We start from the raw sequence: 22103 nt of genomic DNA, 5'->3' as shown, positions 1-22103 counted from the left end.
GCCTGGCGTGCTGCGATTCATAGGGTCGCAAAGAGACGGCCATGACTGAGCGACTGAACTGATCTGAACAGACTTTGGGTAATTATGATGTGTCAATGTAAGTTTGATCTATTACTGTAAATCTAACAAGATAGCCACTTGTTGAGGGATGTTGTTAATGGGGAAGGCTATGCATGGATGGCTCAGTTGGTAAAGAATCTGCCTGCAACGCAGGAAACCCTGGTTTGATTCCTGGATCAGGAAGATCCACTGGGGAAGGGATAGGCCTTCCCACTCCAATAGTCCTAGGCTTCCCTGGTGGTTGAGCTGGTGAAGAATCCACCTGCAATGCAGGAGATGCTGGTTTGATTCCCGAGTTGGATGGTCCCCTGGAGAAGGGAACAGCTACCCACTCCAGTATTCTGGCCAAGAGAATTCCATGGACTAGTCTATGGAGTTGCAAAGAATCGGACACAACTGAGCATTTTTCATTTTCATGCATGAGTGGATGCAAGGGGTATAAGGACAATCTCTGGAGCTTCCTATCAACTTTTCTGTGACTCTGAAACTGCTGCAATATGAAGAAAATCTTTAAAAAGAATATATTAAAAAGAGACTGAGGTCAAAGACAGAATAAATTTTCATTAACAATTTTTATCCCTCATTTTTTAAAACTTACTTTTCAGTCAAACACAATGACTGCTAAAAATATATCTGAATTCCTTGAGAAAGTTATAGCTTTCATTTATCTCTACTAGTGTAAGTATTTTTAACTAATCCAATACATCCTAATTTAATAGGTACACATTATGGATCCATCTCATTAATGTACCTAAACTTATTTTCAATTTCTTTTAGTAAGGCAGCTGAACAATGTGAAGATGACAGGTGCCAAAATACTACCCACCAAATAATAAGAGGATTTCCTTTCATTTGCCTTAAACTTTTTACGTTCAAACTTCAAATAAAGTTCCCTGATACTTGTAGAGTTCTAGGATTTTATGTAATGTCATATCCACTTTATACTGCCCACATTACAAAACTAAAATCAAATGCTTCTTAGATTTCATCTTTCTAAATCATTATAGTTTTTGCCTGTGATTATTTCAGGCACACATCTCTGGTCCTAACTTATAGCCATTTTAGTATCATAAGGATATGAGTACAAAGAGCTTTCCTGGAGGATTTTCCCTTTTGTTGGTTACGTAATGCACTGAACCACAGTTTGGCAAAATATGGCCATGGATTAATCCAGCATGCTGCTTATTTTTGTAAATAAAGTATTCTGGAATACACCTATACATATTCATTCTGTGCTGTTTATAGCTGCTTTCATGCTAAAACACCAGAGCTGAGTACTTGTGACAGACAATACAACTTCAAGCTTAAAATATTTACTATCTGGCTCTTAAAAGAAACAGTCTGCTTAGTGTCACATTGAACTAATCTTTCACATACTCTTGATTCCATTATCTATATAAAGACATCTTAATCAGCTACTTTAATTCCTTCTATGCTATACATATTCCCTACATTGCTGCTGCTGCTGCTAAGTCGCTTCAGTCGTGTCCGACTCTGTGCAACCCCATAAACGGCAGCCCACCAGGCTCCCCCATCCCTGGGATTCTCCAGGCAAGAACACTGGAGTGGGGTGCCAATGCCTTCTCCTATTTCCTATACTACAGGACATAAATTCTCCCTAATCATATATTTATAGAGAAATCTAAAGCAAGGGATGTTAGCCATTTCTTCTGTCAGTAATATCTTTTTTGGTACCCTGTAACATCCTAGATTCTAGTACACTTAAGTAAAATGCTGGAAAAAAACTTTATTCATAATCACATTTATAACAGGAAATCACATGCATCTTTGACTTTTCTCACGTACTGACAAACTTTAAAAGAAATATCAGACAATAGTAAATAGGCAGGAGAACATGTGGAAAGGAACCCAAAGAATGTAAGCCTTGCATCTAAAATTAACCTACACCTAATTCTTGATTATACAAAATAGCAAAATGTATAGAATGGTCTTCTTTCCTTCTTTCTCAAACCAAATCCTGGTATTCCTCTACTTTAAGACTCTCAGAGTCCCAGTTTGATATTTTCAATTAAGGAAGTATAAGAGAATGAGAGTTAGTAAACTGTATAATGTTTCCTAGAGAATAGAATCATTATAATTTGAAAGGCAGGGAAAAAAAAAAAAGTACACGTTTCTTTTAAGTCTCTTCCCTTCACATGGCCACAATAGTAAAACAGTATGAAAAAGGTCCATAACACAGCATATGCAAAAGAGACCAAGCTATCACTACTTCCTGCCATCCCTCCCACCCATGCTTCAGGCACAAAACCTTGACCACTACTACATGAGCATTCTCTTGTTGCCTCTCTGGTAACAATTCCCCTTAGACTGTCTACTGTCTGGTAGTTGTTAGATGTGTCTTTCCTTACATTTTTAAGTAGATCTGTAGCTGAGGTTTGAATGTTTGCAAGGGAGAAAAATTACTGGTGGAAAGAAAAGGTGAAAGGGCTAGCTAGCTATAGTCTAAAACTATTTAGAACTAAATCAGTTAAATAGCCCAGTCTAACTCAACAGATAAAATCAACTATTACTATGATTTTTCATTTTAACTCTACCTTTTATTTCCTACAGGATTTAAAAGACAAATGCATGAAAATAACTATAAATCTATGATAATGGGTATAAAATATACAGTAAGGATATAATTTCTGACATCAATGACAAAATGGAGGGGTTGAGCAGTAAATAGTAGTTTTTGTATGCAATTAAATTAAGCTGATGTCAATTTTAAAAAGACTGTCAACTTTACAATGTTACAGGTAATCTCCATGAAAATAACTAATAAAAAATTACCTATAGAAGATGCATATCTGGAAAAGAAAAGGGCATCAAAACATGTCAAAACAAGAAAATCAACTAAACAAAACAAAGGCCAAAAAGGAGGGAAAAAAGGGACAAAAAAGCCATAAGACCCACAGAAAGTAACAAAATTAAACTGTTTATCAGTATTTATTTCAAACATAATGGTTTAAACTTCACAAAGACATAAACTGACAGAATGGATTTTTTAAAAAACAGATCAATCTATATGCTTTCTGCAAGAGACTTACTTTAGATCTAAGGACACAAACAGTTTGAAAGTGAAAGATATTCCATGCCAATAATACCCAGAAGAAAGCAGAAATGGCTATAATAATATCACTCAAACCAGACTGGTAGGTCAAAACCTGTAATTACACAAAAGATATTGTACAATAAAAGTTAACTTCATCAAGAAGATATAATAACTAGAAATGTATACACACCAAATATCAGAGCTCAAAAATACATGAAATACTGATAGAACTGAGGAAAAAATTCACTCTACAGTTAACATGAGACTTCAAAACCTACCCCACTTTCAATAACTGACAGAAGAGCCAGAGGAAAGATCAATAAAGAAATAGAGGATGAAAACAATACTATCAACAAACATAAACAGAATACTCCTCCATCAACAGCAGAATACACATTGTTCATACATGTACACAGAGCACTTTCCAGGACAGACCAAATTTTAGGTCATAACACAGGAGTCAAAATTTTTTTAAAGATTGAAATCATAGAAAGTATCTTTTCAAATCACAATAGAATGAAACTAGAAATCAACAGCAGAATGAAAAATGTAAAATTACAAATATGTATAATTTAACACATTTACTGTTAAACAATGAGTCGAAGAAGTTACAAGGAAAACAAATATATTGAGACAACTGAAAATCAAGATACAACATACCAAAATTCATAGCATAAAGCAATAAATATACCAAGGGAAATTTATAGCTGTAAACATTTATACTGAAAAAGAAAGATCTCAAATCAACAACACAACTTTATATCTTAAAGAACTAAAAAAGGAGCAAACTAACCCAAAAGTTAGCTGAAGTAAAGAAATACAGATCAGAGAGAAATAAAATAGAGAATTTAAAAATAATTGAGAAAATCAACAAGACTTGGTTCTTCAAAAAGATGAACAAAACTGAAGAATCTTTAGTAAGATTAAAGAGAGAATCAACTAAAATCAGAAATGAAAGTGGGGACATCACCACTAATTCTACCGAAATAAGAGGGTTTTTATGCCAACAAATTGGATAACCTAACGTGAACAAATTCCTAGAAAAGCAGACCAATCAACACTGAGTTTTGAAGAAATAGAAAATCTAGATAGATCTATAACTAATATAGAGAGTGAATCACTAATCAAAAATCACCTAAGAAATAAAAGCCCATGATCAGATGGTTTCACAAGTGAATTCTACCACACATTTAAACATTTAAAGAAGAAACACACATTTTTCTCAACCTCTTCCAAAAAACTGAAAGGAAAGGAATACTTCCTAAGGCATCTTAAGGACAGCGTTACTGATACCAAAACCAGACAAAGATACTACAAGAAAAAAAACAAAACTACAAACCAATATCCCTTATGAACACTGATGCAAAAATCCTCAAAAATAAGAGCAAACAAAATTCAACACCATATTAAAAGGATTATACACCATGATCCAGTAGGACTTATCCCCACTGGGATAAGGAATGGAAGAGTGGTTCAAACATATGAAAACAGATCAACGTAATACACCACATTAACAAAACGAAAGGACAAAAATAACATCTGATCATTTCAACTGATGAAGAAAAAGCATTTGAAAATTTTAACACATTTCCCTAGTAAAAATACTCAAAAATTATAAACAGAAGAAAACTAACTCAGAATAATAAAGGTCACATATGAACAAACTACAGACCATACTCAAGGAAAAGATGAAAAGCTTTTCTTCTATGATCAAAATAAAGGATGCAAACTTAAATTGCCTGTAGTACCCAGAGAAATTAGGCAAGAAAAAGGAAAAAAAAGGTATCCAAAGTAGAAATGATGAAATAAAATTGCCTCTGTTTTAAGATAAAGTGGTCTTATATGTAGAAAATCCTAACAATTTCATACACACACACACACACACACAGTTAGAACTTATAAGCAAATTCAAAATTGCACAAGATAAAATCAACTCAAAAAAGTCAACTGAGTTTCCATTTACAAAGAAATTAAGAAAACAATTCCATTTATAATAGCATCAAAAAGAATAAGCTTAATCAGGGAAGCAAAAGACACAGTGAAAAGTACAAAATAATGTGGAAAGAAATTAAAGATACAAGTAAATGGAAAAATAGCTTGTATTCATAGATTGGAAGACAATGTTAACATGTCACAACCAAAAACACCTGCAGATTCAAAATCTCAATGACATCTGTTGTAAAAATAGAAATATTCATCTTAAAATTCATGTAGAATCTCAATAGACTCCAAGTCACCAAATCAATGTAGAAAAAGATTAACCTTGGATGACTCACACTTCCTGATTTCATTATTACAAAGCTACAGTAATCAAAACAGTGTGTTACTAGCATAAAGACAGACACAGAGACCAAAGGAACAGAACAGAAAGCCCAGAAATAAACCCTCACATATATGGGCAAATGATTTTCAACAGGGGTATCAAGACTATTCAAAAGAGAAAGAATAGTCTTTTCAACAAATGGTGCTGTAAAACTGCATACCCACATGCAAAGAATAAAACTGATTCATTACCTTATACCATATCCAAAAATTAACTCAAAAAGATTTCCTAAGAGTTAAAGTATAAAATTCTTTGAAAAAATATATAGGAAAAACTTCAGGACACTGGATTTAATAATTTCTCATTTGACACAAAAGCACAAGCAACAAAGATAAATTAAACTTAATCATACTTTAAAGCATTAGTGCATCAAAGGACATATCAAAAGATTATAAGACAATACAGAAACAAAAGAAAATATTTGCAACTCATTTATCTAACAGGGAGTTAATATCCCAGAAAGTATTAAGGACAAAACAAAACAAATTTGCTGCAACTTGACAACAAAAAACACAAACAACATAATTAAAAAGTGTGAGGTGGTGTGGTAAAGAATCCACCTGCTGATGCAGGAAATGCAGGTTTGATCCCTTGGTCGGGAAGATCCCCTGGAGAAGAAAATGGTAACCCACTCCAGTATTTTTGCCTGGAAAATTCCATGGACAGGGGAGTCTGGTGGGCTATAATCCATGGGGTTGCAAAGAGATGGACACAATTTATATGACAGACTACACACAAAGGACTTGAATTGAAGGTAATGCTCAAAGTCCTTCAAGCTAGGCTTCAACTGTATGTGGACTGAGAACTTCCAGAGGTACAAGCTGGATTTAGAAAAGGCAGAGAAACCAGAGATCAAATTGCCAACAACTGCTGGATCACAGAAAAATCAAGAGAATCCCAGAAAAACATCTGCTTCATTGACAATGTCAAAGCCTTTGACTGCGTGTATCACAATAAACTGTGGAAAATTCTGAAAGAGATGGGAATACCAGATCACCTTACCTGCCTCCAAAGAAACCTGTATGCAAGGCAAGAAACAACAGTTACAATAGTTACATTGTTCTAGACATAGAAAAATGGACTGTCTCAAAATTGGGAAAGGAGTATGTCAAGGCTGTATACTGTCACCCTGCTTAATTAACTTATATGCAGAGTATATCATGTGAACTGCCAGGCTAGATGAATCACAAGCTGGAATCAAGATTTCCAGGAGAAATATCAATAACTTCAGATAGGCAGATGACACCACCTTAATGGAAGAAAGCAAAGAGGAACTAAAGAGCTTCTTGATGAAAGGTAAAGAGGAGAGTGAAAAAGCTGGCTTAGCACTCAACATTCAAAAAACTAAGATTATGGCATCCAGTCCCATAGCTTCATGGCAAATACATAGTGAAAAAATGGAAACAGTGGAGGATTTTACTTTCTTCATCTCCAAAATCACTGAGGACAGTGGATTGCAGCCATGGAATTAAATGATGCTTTCTCCTTGAAGAAAAGCAATGACAATCTAGACAGCATATTAAAAGGTAGAGACATCACTTTGCTGACAAAGGTCCACATAGTCAAAGCTATGGTTTTTCCATTAGTCATGTACAGATGTGAAAGTTGGACCATATAGAAGGCTGAATGCCAAAGAACTGATGCTTTCGAACTGTGGTGTTGGAGAAGACTATTGAGAGTCCCTTGGACAAAAAGGAGATCAAATTAGTCAATCCTAAAGGAAATTAACCCTGAATATTTACTGGATGGATGCATGCTGAAGCTCCAATACTTTGGCCAACTGATACAAAGAGTTGACTCATTGGAAAAGACACTAATGCTGGGAAGTATCAAAGGCAAAAGAAGAAAGAGGTGACAAAGATGAGAAGTTTAGATGGCAATATCAACTGAATGGACATGAGTTTGAGCGAACTACCAGAGATAGTAAAGGACAGGGAAGCCTGGTATGCTACAGTCCATAGGGTCACAAAGAGCTGGGCATGATTTAGCAAATGAACAACAAAAAGACTTGAATAGACATTTTTCTAAAGAAACATGTAAACTGCCAGAAGAATGGGAAAATATGTTCAACATCAATTATCATTAGGAAAATGCAATTCAAAACTATAATTAAATACTACTCACGCCTGTTAGAATCATTATTATTTTTTTTAAAAAAGAAGAAAATAACAAGTGTTGGTAAAGAGTTAGAAAAGTTGGAAACTTTGCACATTGCTGATGGGATTATAAAATAGTGCAGTAGCTACAGAAAACAGTAGGGGAGCTTTTTTCAAAAAATTAAAAATAGAATAATCCAAGATTCTACTTCTAGATACCTAACCCCAGAAATTTAAAGCAGGGATGCCAACAGATATCTGTACACCAATGTCCACAGCAACATTATTATCATAATTAAATGTTCATCAACATATAAATGGATAAACAATATATGACATATATGTGAAATGAAATTAAGCTTCAAGAACAAATGAAATTCTCATGTATATGTATGGCTGAGTCCCTTTGCTATTCACCTGAAACTATCAAACACTATTAACTGGGTACACTCCAATACAAAAAAAAAAAAAGAAATTCTGATGTATACGACAACATGGGTCAACATGGAGACATTATGCTATGAGAAATAAACCAAGCACAAAAGGAGAAATATTGTATGATTCCACTTACACAAAATACCTAGAGTAGTCAAATTCATAGAGAAATAACACAAAATGGTGACTGCCATGGACTTCCAGGAGGAGAAAGTGGAGCATTATTGTTTAATGGGTAGAGTTCTAGTTTGTGAATCTGATAAACTTCTAGAGACGGGTGGTAGTGTGGTCAGGAAAAAGTGTGTATGGACTTATTAATACCACAGAATTATACACTTAAAATGGCAAATTGTATGTTATATATATTGTACTACAAAAAAAAAATCAATGAAACATGGTATTTCTTAGCTACATAAGAAAATTTATGAACACATGAAACAGATAATACATACTTGGGCATACTTATATCCATGAAAACCATGGCCTTAGAGAGTTCCACATTGAAGTGCATAGGTACCAAGATATGCTGTGCAGACACATTGAGTTTTCGTGCTTCTTTCCAATTATCACCTAATTGCAGAAAATAGTACATGTTTAAAGAAAGCAAAATAAAAAACACACTGAACCTAAAATTACAATTACTACTTTATACAATGCATGGTATGAGGAAATCTTCCTACATCTAGATAATCTCAATGCCATATTCTCAAGTATACATAATTAGTAGGTAAATTCTTTTCCCTCCTCAGTTTTCTTCTGCTTCAGACTATATTTTAACAGCAAAGTGAAAGTGTTAGTCACTCAGTCGTGTCCGACTCTTTGTGACCCCATGGACTGCAGCCTGCCAGGCTCCTCTGTCCATGGAATTCTCCAGGCAAATACTGGTGTGGGTTGCCATTGCCTCCTGCAGGGGGATCTTCCTGACCAAGAGACTGAACCCGATTCCTTAACTGTCTGAGCCACCAGGGAAGGACCAGATAGCAGTAGTGCCCAAACTCCCTGCTTCTCACAACAAAAAATGTCTCCAGACATTGACAATGTCCCTTGAATAGTAAAACTTCTCCTACTTGAGATACCACTCCTGGGAAAAATCTATCACTTTTAATTCAAAAATATAAAATGTCTAACATATCTTGTACCAAAGTCTTCAGAGAAATTGTCCAAAATCCCAATTAATCACTTCAGCAAAATGAATCAACAAATAATGTCTTGTGTACTTACCAACTCTGCTGAAAAGCAGCTGTATGCTTGTAAGCTGAATATCAAAGGAATCATAAGCTCTATGCATTATCTCTTCACGATTGGCTCCACCTTGTTTTAAATCTGGTAATTCTGAACGAATTTTACTTGTCACCTTTAAGTTAATTTTAACAGTTTAGACTATGCAAATTACTTCAAATGCAAATATAAAGTTTTTATGTTTTAGACTATACTATAAAAACTTAACAGGAAAAGATAAACTCACAAGATGACATACATTGTAAGACAATTAAAAACACCTTTATCCATGAAATATATAATGAGAAGGCAAGTATAAAGTTTTTACATAATAAGTTGTATTTCCTAATCATTTATATTAAAAAGGGAAAACAAAGCCAGTTCTGGTAAATAATACATGTAAATTTTTTTTAATCTGCTAAGAAGACTTTTGCCTGTTACCCAAGGTGTTTCTTGTCTTCCTACTTTTGCATTCCAGTCCCCTATAATGAAAAGGACATCTTTTTGGGGTGTTAGTTCTAAAAAGTCTTGTAGGTCTTCACAGAACTGTTTAACTTCAACTTTTTCAGCATTACTGGTTGGGGCATAGACTTGGATTACTGTGATATTGAATGGTTTGCCTTGGAAACGAACAGAGATCATTCTGTCGTTTTTGAGATTGCATCCAAGTACTGCATTACAGACTCTTTTGTTGACCACGATGGCTACTCCATTTCTTATAAGGGATTCCTGCCCACAGTAGTAGATATAATAGTCATCTGAGTTACATTCACCCATTCCAGTCCATTTAAGTTTGCTGATTCCTAGAATGTCGACATTCACTCTTGCCATCTCCTGTTTGATCACTTCCAATTTGCCTTGATTCATGAACCTAACATTCCAGGTTCCTATGCAATAATGCTCTTTACAGCATCGGACCTTGATTTTATCACCAGGCACAACCACAACTGGGTATTGTTTTTGCTTTGGCTCCATCTCCACTGATCTCCAGTAGCATATTGGGCACCTACGGACCTGGGGAGTTCCTCTTTCAATATCTTATCATTTTGCCTTTTCATACGGTTCATGGGGTTCTCGAGGCAAGAATACTGAAGTGGTTTGCCATTCCCTTCTCCAGTGGACCACATACTGATTGTGGCTCGTATCCATGAACTCCTTATTGCCAAATTCAGACTTAAACTGAAAAAAGTATGGAAAACCACTAGACCATTCAGGTATGACCTAAATCAAATCCCTTATGATTATACAGTGGAAGTGAGAAATAGATTTAAGGGCCTAGATCTGATAGATAGAGTACCTGATGAACTATGGACAGAAGCTGGTGACATTGTACAGGAGACAGGGATCAAGACCATCCCCATGGAAAAGAAATGCAAAAAAAGCAAAATGGCTGTCTGGGGAGGCCTTACAAATAGCTGTGAAAAGAAGAGAAGCGAAAAGCAAAGGAAAAAAGGAAAGGTATAAGCATCTGAATGCCGAGTTCCAAAGAATAGCAAGGAGAGATAAGAAAGCCTTCTTCAGCGATCAATGCAAAGAAACAGAGGAAAACAACAGAATGGGAAAGACTAGAGATCTCCTCAAGAAAATTAGAGATTCCAAGCGAACATTTCATGCAAAGATGGGCTCAATGAAGGACAGAAATGGTATGGACCTAACAGAAGCAGAAGATATTAAGAAGAAGTGGCAAGGATACACAGAAGAACTGTACAAAAAAGAGCTTCATAATCAAGATAATCATGATGCTGTGATCACTCACCTAGAGCCAGACATCCTGGAATGTGAAGTCAAGTGGGCCTTAGAAAGCAATACTATGAACAAAGCTAGCGGAAGTGATGGAATTCCAGTTGAGCTATTTCAAATCCTGAAAGATGATGCTGTGAAAGTGCTGCACTCACTATGCCAGCAAATTTGGAAAATTCAGCAGTGACCACAGGACTGGAAAAGCTCAGTTTTCATTCCAATCCCAAAGAAAGGCAATGCCAAAGAATGCTCAAACTACCGCACAATTCCACTCATCTCACACTCTAGTAAAGTAATGCTCAAAATTCTCCAGCCAGGCTTCAGCAATATGTGAACCGTAAACTTCCAAATGTTCAAGCTGGTTTTAGAAAAGGCAGAGGAACCAGAGATCAAATAGCCAACATCCGCTGGATCATCAAAAAAGCAAGAGAGTTCCAGAAAAACATCTATTTCTGCTTTATTGACTATGCCAAAGCCTTTGACTGTGTGGATCACAATAAACTGTGGAAAATTCTGAAAGAGTTGGGAATACCAGACCCCCTGACCTGCCTCTTGAGAAACCTGTATGCAGGTCAAGAAGCAACAGTTAGAACTGAACATGGAACAATAGACTGGTTCCAAATAGGAAAAGGAGTACCTCAAGGCTGTATATTGTCACTCTGCTTTTTTAATTTATATGCAGAGTACATCATGAGAAACACTGGGCTGGAAGAAGCACAAGCTAGAATCAAGATAGGCCGGGAGGAATATCAATAACCTCAGATATGCAGATGACACCACCCTTATGGAAGAAAGTGAAGAGGAACTAAAAAGCCTCTTGATGAAAGTGAAACTGGAGAGTGAAAAAGTTGGCTTAAAGCTCAACATTCAGAAAACTAAGATCATGGCATCTGGTCCCATCACTTCATGGGAAATAAATGGAGAAACAGTGGAAACAGTATCAGACTTTATTTTGGGGGGCTCCAAAATCACTGCAGATAGTGACTGCAGCCATGAAATTAAAAGACGCTTACTCCTTGGAAGGAAAGTTATGACCAACCTAGATAGCATATTCAAAAGCAGAGACATTACTTTGTCAACAAAGGTCCGTCTAGTCAAGGCTATGGTTTTTCCAGTGGTCATGTATGGATGTGAGAGTTGGACTGTGAAGAAGGCTGAGCGCTGAAGAATTGATGCTTTTGAACTGTGGTGTTGGAGAAGACTCCTGAGAGTCCCTTGGACTGCAAGGAGATCCAGTCAGTCCATTTTAAAGGAGATCAGTCCTGGGTGTTCTTTGGAAGGACTGATGCTAAAGCTGAAACTCCAATACTTTGGCCACCTCATGTGAAGAGCTGACTCACTGGAAAAGACTCTGATGCTGGGAGGGATTGCGGGCAGGAGAAGAAGGGGACGAGAGAGGATGAGATGGCTGCATGGCATCACCGACCCGATGGATATGAGTTTAAGTGAACTCTGGGAGTTGGTGCTGGACAGGGAGGCCTGGCGTGCTGCAATTCATGGGGTTGCAGTAATTCGGACACGATGGAACAACTGAACTGAACTGAAGACGACTTTTTATTAAAAACAATATTAAGACACAAATACATCTTACAAAATATTTCCATGGCATGATAAGACATTTACATAACTTTATAATGATAAGTGAGATTCCAGGATTAAATATTAGTATACCTGATACCTGCATCAAAAAAGCAAGAGAGTTCCAGAAAAACATCTATTTCTGCTTTATTGACTATGCCAAAGCATGTGACTGTGTGGATCACAACAAACTGAAAATTCTGAAAGAGATTCGAATACCAGACCATCAAACCTGTCCCCTGAGAAATCTGTATGCAGGTTAGGAAGCAACAGTTAGAACTGAACATGGAACCTTAGACTGGTTCCAAATAGGGAAAGAAGTATGTCAAGGCTGTATATTGTCACCCTGCTTATTTAACTTATATGCAGAGTACATCATGAGAAACGCTGCTGGATGAAGCACAAGCTGGAATCAAGATTGCCGGGAGAAATATCAATAACCTCAGATATGCAGATGATACCATCCTTATGGCAGAAAGTGAAGAGGAACTAAAAAGTCTCTTGACGAAAGTGAAAGAGGAGAGTGAAAAAGTTGGCTTAAAGCTCCACATTCAGAAAACTAAGATCATGGCATCCGGTCCCGTCACTTTATGGCAAATAGGTGGGGAAACAGTGGCTGACTTTATTTTTTAGGGCTCTAAAATCACTGCAGATGATGACTGCAGCCATGAAATTAAAAGATTCTTCCTCCTTGGGGAAAAAGTTATGGCCAACCTAGTTCAGTTTAGTTCAATCGCTCAGTCGTGTACGACTCTTTACGACCCCATGAACCACAGCACACCAGGCCTCCCTGTTCATCACTAACTCCCAGAGTCCACCCAAACCCATGTCCATTAAGTCGGTGATGCCATCCAACCATCTCATCCTCTTCTCCTCCTGCCCTCAATCTTTCCCAGCATCAGGGTCTTTTATAATGAGTCAGCTCTTCGAAGATATAATTGAGTCAGCTCTTTTTTGATACATGAGAGAGAGTCCCTTGGACAGAAAGGAGATCAATATAAGGGAAATAAGTCCTAATATTCATTGGAAGAACTAATGCTGAAGCTGAAACTCCAATACTTTGGCCACCTGGTGCGAAGAACTGACTCACTGGAAAAGACCCTGATGCTGAGAAAGATTGAAGGTGGGAGGAGAAGGGGACGACAGAGGATGAGGTGGTTGGATAGCATCATCAACTCAATGGACATGAGTCTGAGTAAACTCTGGGAGTTGGTGATGGACAGGGAGGCCTGGCATGCTGCAGTCCATGGAGTCACAAAGAGCTGGACATGGCTGAGTAACTGAACTGAACTGATACCTGAATTTTAATTCCATCTCTGCCATTTATGCAACTCCAATGGGCTTCCCTAATAGCTCAGTTGGTAAAGAATTTACCTGCAATGCAGGAGACCCCGGTTCAATTCCTGGGTCAGGAAGATCCGCTGGAGAAGGGATAGGCTACCCACTCCACTATTCTTTGGCTTCCCTTGTGCCTCAGCTGGTAAAGAATCCACCTGCAATGCAGGAGACCTGGGGTTTGATCCCTGGGTTGGGAAGATCCCCTGGAGAAGGGAAAGGCTACCCACTCCAGTATTTTGGCCTGGAGAATTCCAAGGACTGTAAAGTCCATGGGGTCGCAAAGAGTCGGACACAACTGAGCGACCTTCACTTTTCAAGCAAGTTATAGTTATATAACTCTTCCATGCTATATTCTTGATGCTACTTTTTTCACTCAAGTATCCTGGAAATCATTTTACAGTAGTATATAAAGATTTTGTTCACCCATTCATTCACACACACACACACACATATTTATTTTGTATTATAAAATTTTCCCATTTTACAGTTCATTTGAAGTACACAGTCAACATTGACTATGTGTTTGAAAGTAACAAATTTTAGGCAAAATGTTATGCAAATTGCCTAAGGTCATAAAACTAAAGATATACTATTACTTTTGACCACTATACCTTTCCACTGGCTACTTCCACTATACCACACTGCCCATGAACCAAATCCATAAACAAGTTCAAATATGAATTATTAGCTGTACAAAATTTTATTATGAATGTAAATCCAGCACTGTCTACATAATTACTAACCAAGGAGTAAAAAAATACATAAAGGAGAATGTCAATATCAAGGAAAGACACATATTTATTAGGTAGCCAGAAAGAGCATTCCATATCTATCCCTCTTGGGTCTTAAACTGTTAGCTAGTCCTCTACATTTAATGCTATGGAGTACTCCTTTCCAACTGAGCTTCATATGATGATAAAAAAGCTCTCCACCTGTTTTAATACAGTAGCCACAAGCCATTTGTGACTATTAAATGCTGGAATGTAGCTAAAGTATAACTAAGAACTGAATTTTAAAAAAACTTTAATCAATTTAAATATATACAAGTGGGTACCATATTGAACAGCATAGAACCAGAAACACAGAAAAAAGTATTCTCTACTCAAAACTGATGGAAAAACATACATAAATGAACAGGAAGGGAAATGAAAGAAGACCATCTCTCAATTTTAGGATTATTTAATAGAAATACTAAAATGTCAATATTTATAGTATATACACAAAAAATTTCAGAAGGGTGAAAATACATTTGATGACTTCTAGAACTTCCTCCTACTCTATACATTTTAATTAATCAAGTAATAAATTTAAATTGAAAAGGAAATAAACTCCTCAAGCACTACTCTCAAACTTGACAAATATAATTCTTAGGTTTGCCTCTGACCTTCAGCGTTCAATCGGTCATTTTCATGTAAGAAATGTAGAAAACTACCTAACTAAATGAAACCACTTTATTCGTTACAAAGGGAGGCTTTCTCAAATCTTAGTTTCTGCTACTAAGCTAAAAATTAATTTATCAAATCAAACATCTATAAACCAAAAGACATCTTAAACAAAGTAATATCATAAATGACATATAAAATATTTAATAGTAGTATATACCTTTAGATGTCCAAGATCCAAAAGAAGGAGATTTGACGTAGGGCTAAAGATACCATCTTGTGGGATAATGATATATGAAGCATTCAAGTTAATTTTGAGATCAAGAACTTTCTGTGTTTCAATAATATATACCAGACCTGCAGAAAATTTAAATCTTTACAATGAATAATGTTCACAAATTACTCAAGAAACAGAGAATCACTAAACACATGAATTAGTAACACAATTTTAAAATAATGTGAAGTTAGTATTAATTTTTAAATAACCTTCAGCAAGATATTTTCAATATAAAGTCAATGTGTATGCTCCTCATTAAATATTAGCCAAGTATAAAACTGTAACAATCAAAAAAGAATTTTTGATCCATAAACTCAATTGGGTAAAACTTGGAAGATACACATCTAAAAAAATTAAGTTCCATGGAATAGTTATTCGTATCTGTGATATTAGAATCTCTATAATTCTCCCCAATTTGTGAAATTAACACAGCTACGTCTGCTATACTGAACAATGAACTCAACCTTTATATTACTTGAGACGATGAAAAATTTTCAATTACTAAATCGTCTTCAATAAAACCATATGTAAACCAAAATAAGCCACCAGAGCTTTCTATAAAAACAGATGAATCTATCCCAATGAATTTTAACTAAAATAATGTTTTCAACTTATATTAAAACATTTAACTAGAGTTTAAATCCTGGTAACATCAATAAGTAGGTATCCAAACTTTTTCTTCCACTTAAAGCAATAAAAATTGTGGGACATAGAGCAAAACAAACAGCAATGCAAATGAAACATTAAGAGGAGGCAAGAGAGTAAGCATCTATCAAGTGGAAAATCAAACTGAAAGAGTTAGCCAAAAGATTTCAAAGGGAACCAAAAAAATTTTATCCTGAGACCATGTTCTGCACTTGGTAAACTTTGGAACTCCTTTCCATAGTCTCATAGAGCATAGGGAACAGATGACAAAAAAATAAGAGTCCAGCAGGAGTCCTCATAAATCTGGGATCTAAAAGATACATACTAAAATTAAGAGCCATACAGAAGTTAAATCTCCCTCTCCCTAAAAGCTATCCATAAGAGAATGCAAAGAAGGTCTCTGAGAAAAACTTGGTGCTGCAGAAGACTCCTGAGAGTCCCATGGACAGCAAGGAGATCAAACCAGTCAATCCTAAAGGAAATCAACCCTGAATATTCATTGGAAGGACTGATGCTAAAGTTGAACCTCCAATACTTTGGCCACCTGATAGAAAGAGCCAGCTGATTGGAAAAGACCATGATGGTGGAAAACACTGAGGGCAGAAGGAAAAGGGGGTGAAGAGAGAATGTTTAAGTTTCAAATGGTACAAAGGTGGGAGCTGAGGAAACAATGCTGTAATTTATCCAAATACAGGCAAAAAACAGTCAAGAAACAGAAAAGACTGAATATCACAGCTTGAAAAACACCTCATATATGTTGTTGAAATGACACATCTAGAACTAAAGATAGACGGGAAAAGAATATAGAAGAATAAAAAAAAACATGTAGCAGCCAAATTATAACCAAAAGAAACCTAAAATATATATATTAAAATCTAGAACAAAAGGAACATTGAAAAATTAAAGCATTACTAAAAATATTGAAAATTTCATACAGATAAAAGATTTGGTTCATAGGAAAAAATTATCTCTATATGTACCTAATTAGCAACAAAATCTATAAAGCAGAAAATTACAGATCCACATGAAATATACAAATCAATATTGACAGTGAGGTGTTTTTCATGTACTTCTCTAAATAACTGTTAGAATATGGTAAAAATGGGGAAAAAAATCTACTAAGGGTACAGAAGACATGAAGTACATACTTTTCAAACATATATGGAACATTTTTAAAATTACCATATGTTGAGCCAGAAAGCAAGTCTCAACAAATTACAAACCATTAAAAACCACAGAGATCATCTCTATAGTCATCTATATTTTAAAAAAATGAACCTCTAGTTTAAAATTGTTCCCAAGGACATCTCCTAGCCCAAAGACTGAAAAAAGAAATGAGACCCAATCTTATACAAACTCTCCAAGATAATAAAAAAGGGTGGAACTTCTAGGTTCTGAGACCAATAGACTAAAATCTGGAAGTCATTACAAGAAAGGAAAATACAGGCCAGTTTCTGTCATAAACATAATTTCAAAAATCCTAACAAAATTTTGCAATTAACATGAATGTGGTTCAAAGGTCAGACCTTGCTAAGTATAAGACATAATTATCATTATATTTGAATTTAAATATATAAAAGTACCAAACTAAGTTTCAATTAAAACTGTATCTAGTCTACAAATATAAACTCAAAGAATACTAAAATCAGTATAACATGACTCAAACTGTATTAAATGATAAACCAACAATAATACTGGCATTTACCTGTTGCTGTCTTATCACGAAATTCTTCAAGTTTTGTCAAAGTTACTGAAGTCAGCTGTGCTAGATTTACCTCTTTTGGAGGTCTGAAGAATTCTACTATACTATTCACTGTTCTCTGTTAAAATAAGTATAAATAACATGAGGACAAACCCAAGGCAAATAGAAATATATTAAAACTTAGGAATTGCAAAAAATGCTTACTGCATCATATAACATTTCTAAAGGTTCAGCTTCTATGATACACCTCTGAGCAACAGTTTCATCTAAAGGATTTATCTCAAACATAATTTTCAAGAGTGATGCAGCATCATCTAATGAAGACAGGAGGCGGGGTTTTGTTGAGTTATCTGGTAAGCCAGTAACATGAAATGAATCTATTTTGGTTTCAAATCTGCATGAAAAAAAGACAGGAAAAAAATTAGCAATCAATATAATCTTAAAGTATTTTTCAAATTAAAAATAGTAAAATAAAAAAATTTCACTCTGCATTTCTTGCTACTCTGTTTCATGCACAACAAAGAAAATACACAGCTATTTGATCTAAACTGACATAGATTAATTCACAAAGAATTCTATTCACATTTTAATTTCTAGATTAAGAAGTTTTGAAGGGTTTGGGGTTTCTGGTTCCCTATGAAAGGAGTTTTAAGTTACCACTCCATACTAACAAGTAAAAAGCTGAAGAACTGAAAAACCAAAAACTCTTCTTGGATATGCAAGAGGGGAAGACACAGGGTAAACTGCTGCCCCTAAGACTGGACAGACAGACAGACAGTCACAACTTACCAGAGCAGACCTGCAAAAGGAAGACACCATGGACACCAAAACCAAGGCTGGAAAATCTAAACTGTAACTGATGAATTCTGGAGATGTTAGTGTAGATAACTGAGAGTTAAAAACTCTAGAGGGAGCCAGCCATTGGGAGGCCCCAAATAATCTGATATATACCTCCAGGAATTTGACCAAGTTCTAACAGTAAAAACTGGAGAAATATCTCCTCCTCAGGAGAGGAGTGGTCAAACAGGAGATGACTGAACATTGACATTTTAGGAACCAGTCAACTAAAATAGACCAAAATGAGAGAATTTAATTCAGATGACCATTATATCAACTACCGTGGGCAAGAATCCCTTAGAAGGAATGCAGTAGCCCTCAAAGGCAACAAGAGTCTGAAATGCAGTACTTGGGAATGATCTTGGTTTGTTTGCAAAGCAAACCATTCAATATCACAGTAATCCAAGTCTATGCCCCAACCACTAATACTGAAGAAAGTGAATTTGAATGGTTCTATCAAGATCTACAAGACCTTCTAGAACTAACACGCCAAAAAGATGTCCCTTTCATCACAGACAAATGGAATGCAAAAGGAGAAAGTCAAGAGATACCTGCAGTAACAACCAAGTTTGACCATGGAGTACAAAATGAAGCAGGGCAAAAGCTAATAGACTTTTGCAAAGAGAACACACTGGTCAAAGAAAACATTCTTTACCAACAAAGCAAGAGACGACTCTACACAAGGACACTACCAGATGGTCAATTTCAAAATCAGGTTGATTATATTGCTTGCAGCTGAAGATGCAGAAGCTCTTTCAAGTCAGCTAAAACAAGACCAGGAGCTGACTATGGCTCAGATCATGAGTACCTTATTGAAAATTCACACTTAAATTGAAGAAAGTAAGGAAAACCACTAGCTCATTCAGGTATGACTTAAATCAAATGCCTTATGATCATACAGTGAAAGTGAGAAATAGATTAAAGGGATTAGATCTGATAGAGTAAAAACCTATGGATGGAGGTTCATAACACTCTACAGGAGGCAGTGATTAAAACCATCCCCAAGAAAAAGAAATGTAAAAATGCAAAATGTCTGTCTGAGGAGGCCTTACAAATATCTGAGAAAACAGGAGAGGCAAATGGCAAAGGAGAAAAGATATACCCATTTGAATGCAGAGTTCCAGAGAACAGCAAGGAGAGATAAGAAAGCCTTCCTCCAGGATCAATGCAAAGAAATAGAGGAAAACAACAGAATGGGAAGACTAGAGATCTCTTCAAGAAAATTAGAGATACCAAGGGAACTTTTCACGCAAAGATGGGCACAATAAAGGACGGAAATGCTATGAAACTAACAGAAGCAGAAGGTATTAAGAAGGGGTGGCAAAAATACATAGAAGAATTATACAAAAAAGAACTTAATGACCCAGATAACCATGATGGTGTGATCCCTCACCTAGAGGCAGACATTCTGGAGTGTGAAGTCAAGTGAGCATTAGGAAGAATCACCACAAACAAAGTTAGTGGAGGTGACAGAATTCCAGCTGACCTATTTCAGATCCTATAAGATGATGCTTTTAAAGGGCTGCACTCAATATGCCAGTAAATTTGGAAAACTCAGCAGCAGACACAGGATTGCAAAAGGTCAGTTTTCATTCCAATACCAAAGAAAGCACTGCCAAACAATGTTCAAACTACCACACAATTGCCCTCATTTCACATGCTAGCAAAGTAATGCATAAAAATTCTCCAAGCTAGGCTTCAACAGTACGTGAACCAAGATGTTCAAGCTGGATTTAGAAAAGGCATAGGAACCAGAGATCAAATTGTCAACATCTGTTGGATCATAGAAAAAGCAAGATAATTCTCAGAAAAACATCTATTTCTGCTTCACTGACTACACAAAAGCCTTTGTGTGGATCACAACGAAATACAGAAAATTCTTAAAGAGATGGGAATACCATACCACCTTACCTGATTCCTGGGCAATCTGTATGCAGGTTAAAAAAGCGACAATTACAACTGAACATGGAGCAACAGACTGGTCCAAAATTGGGAAAGAAGTACATCAAGATTATATACTGCACCCTGCTTATTTAACTTCTATGCAGAGTACATCATGCAAAATGTTGGGTTGGATGAATCACAGGCATCAAGATTGCTGGGAGAAATATCAAATTTCCTCAGATATGCAGATGATACCACCCTAATGGCAGAAAGCAAAGAGGAACTAAAGAGACTCCTGATGAAGGTGAAAGAGGAGAGTGAAAAGCCAGCTTAAAACTCAACATGTGGAGAGGGGAGTACAGCTTCCAAGAGAGAGGAGGCCGAGAATGGGGACCAGAGTCATATGTGGTGGATGGGACGCTTGGGCTTCACAGGAAAGAAGATGGAGAGTGCACAGCAGGTGTCTGTGACTGGATTTGCATTTGAAATTTGGCCTCCGCAGAAGAAGTGTTTACTGGGACAGCATGAGCAGAAGATGGACCAGAGCAAGGCTGATGAGTGGCCCAGGTGACACATTCACATGGAAAATCTCCTTCCCATTCTTGTCTTCATCTCCAAGAACAGGTACTCTGTGTGTCGTGGAGAATATATCAAGCCCTGAGCCTTTGGAGTGGGAGCAGTAACTCCAAGACCCTAGACTATCAGAGACTAACCCTAGGGAGTATCAAATAGTGAGAACTCACACAAAGGAACCACTTGAATACAAGACCTGGCATTACCAGGTAGTACCCTGTGCAGTACACCTCATCTAAACAACAACAAAAAACAAAAATACAAAACCAATCATCAGCAAATAGGATTACCACCTCACTCAGCCTTGCCCATTAGAGGGAAAAGAAACAAACACTCAGCACAAATTTCAGCCTATAGGAAGCTTACACAAACCACTGCACCAAACTTAGGAGGGCAGAAATCAAAAGGAAGAAAGAATTCAACCATGAAGCCTAGGAAAAGGAGACCTCAAACACAAAGTTAAAAAAATAACACAAATGAAGGAACAAACTAGAAACACAGAAGTCCAAATAAATGAAGAGAAAATAGGCAAACACCTGAAAAAGAATTCAGAATAATGATAGTAAAGATTATCATAAACCTTGAAAACAAAATGGAGAAAATACAAGAATGAACTAACAAAGATGGAGATGAAGTGAAGACTAAACATAGAGACAAAAAACAGAATTACTTAAATTTAAAATACTCTATAAGAAATCAAGAGCAGAATATCTAAAGCAGAAGAACGAATCAGTGAATTGGAAGATAAAATGGTGGAAATAACTTCTGAAGAGCAGAATAAAGGAAAAAGAATGAAAATAACTGAGGATAGCATCAGAGACATCTGGGACAATATAAAATGCACCAACATTCAAATTATAGGAGTCCCAGAAGAAGAAGAGAAAAAGAAAGGGTATGAGAAAATTTTTGAAGAGATTATAGTTGAAAATTTCCCCAACATGGAAAAGGAATAGTCAATTA

The 22103-nt window shown here is 36.2% G+C and overlaps 1 protein-coding gene across 1 annotated transcript in view; it reads right to left on the bottom strand.

Moving 5' to 3' along the window:
- Positions 1-22103, bottom strand: part of VPS13A (vacuolar protein sorting 13 homolog A) — a gene marked incomplete in the record, with an annotated part of 267525 nt that overhangs the window by 169650 nt on the left and 75772 nt on the right. Inside the window, 5 exon segments of the mRNA XM_045165068.1 lie at positions 8422-8539; positions 9191-9323; positions 15446-15582; positions 17853-17967; positions 18054-18243. Of these exon segments, the coding sequence (XP_045021003.1) occupies positions 8422-8539; positions 9191-9323; positions 15446-15582; positions 17853-17967; positions 18054-18243 (693 nt within the window).

The sequence above is a fragment of the Bubalus bubalis genome, chromosome 3 (assembly GCF_019923935.1).
Source record: "Bubalus bubalis isolate 160015118507 breed Murrah chromosome 3, NDDB_SH_1, whole genome shotgun sequence".
NCBI classification, from domain to species: Eukaryota; Metazoa; Chordata; class Mammalia; order Artiodactyla; family Bovidae; genus Bubalus; species Bubalus bubalis.
This window is presented reverse-complemented; position numbering and strand designations above follow the sequence as displayed.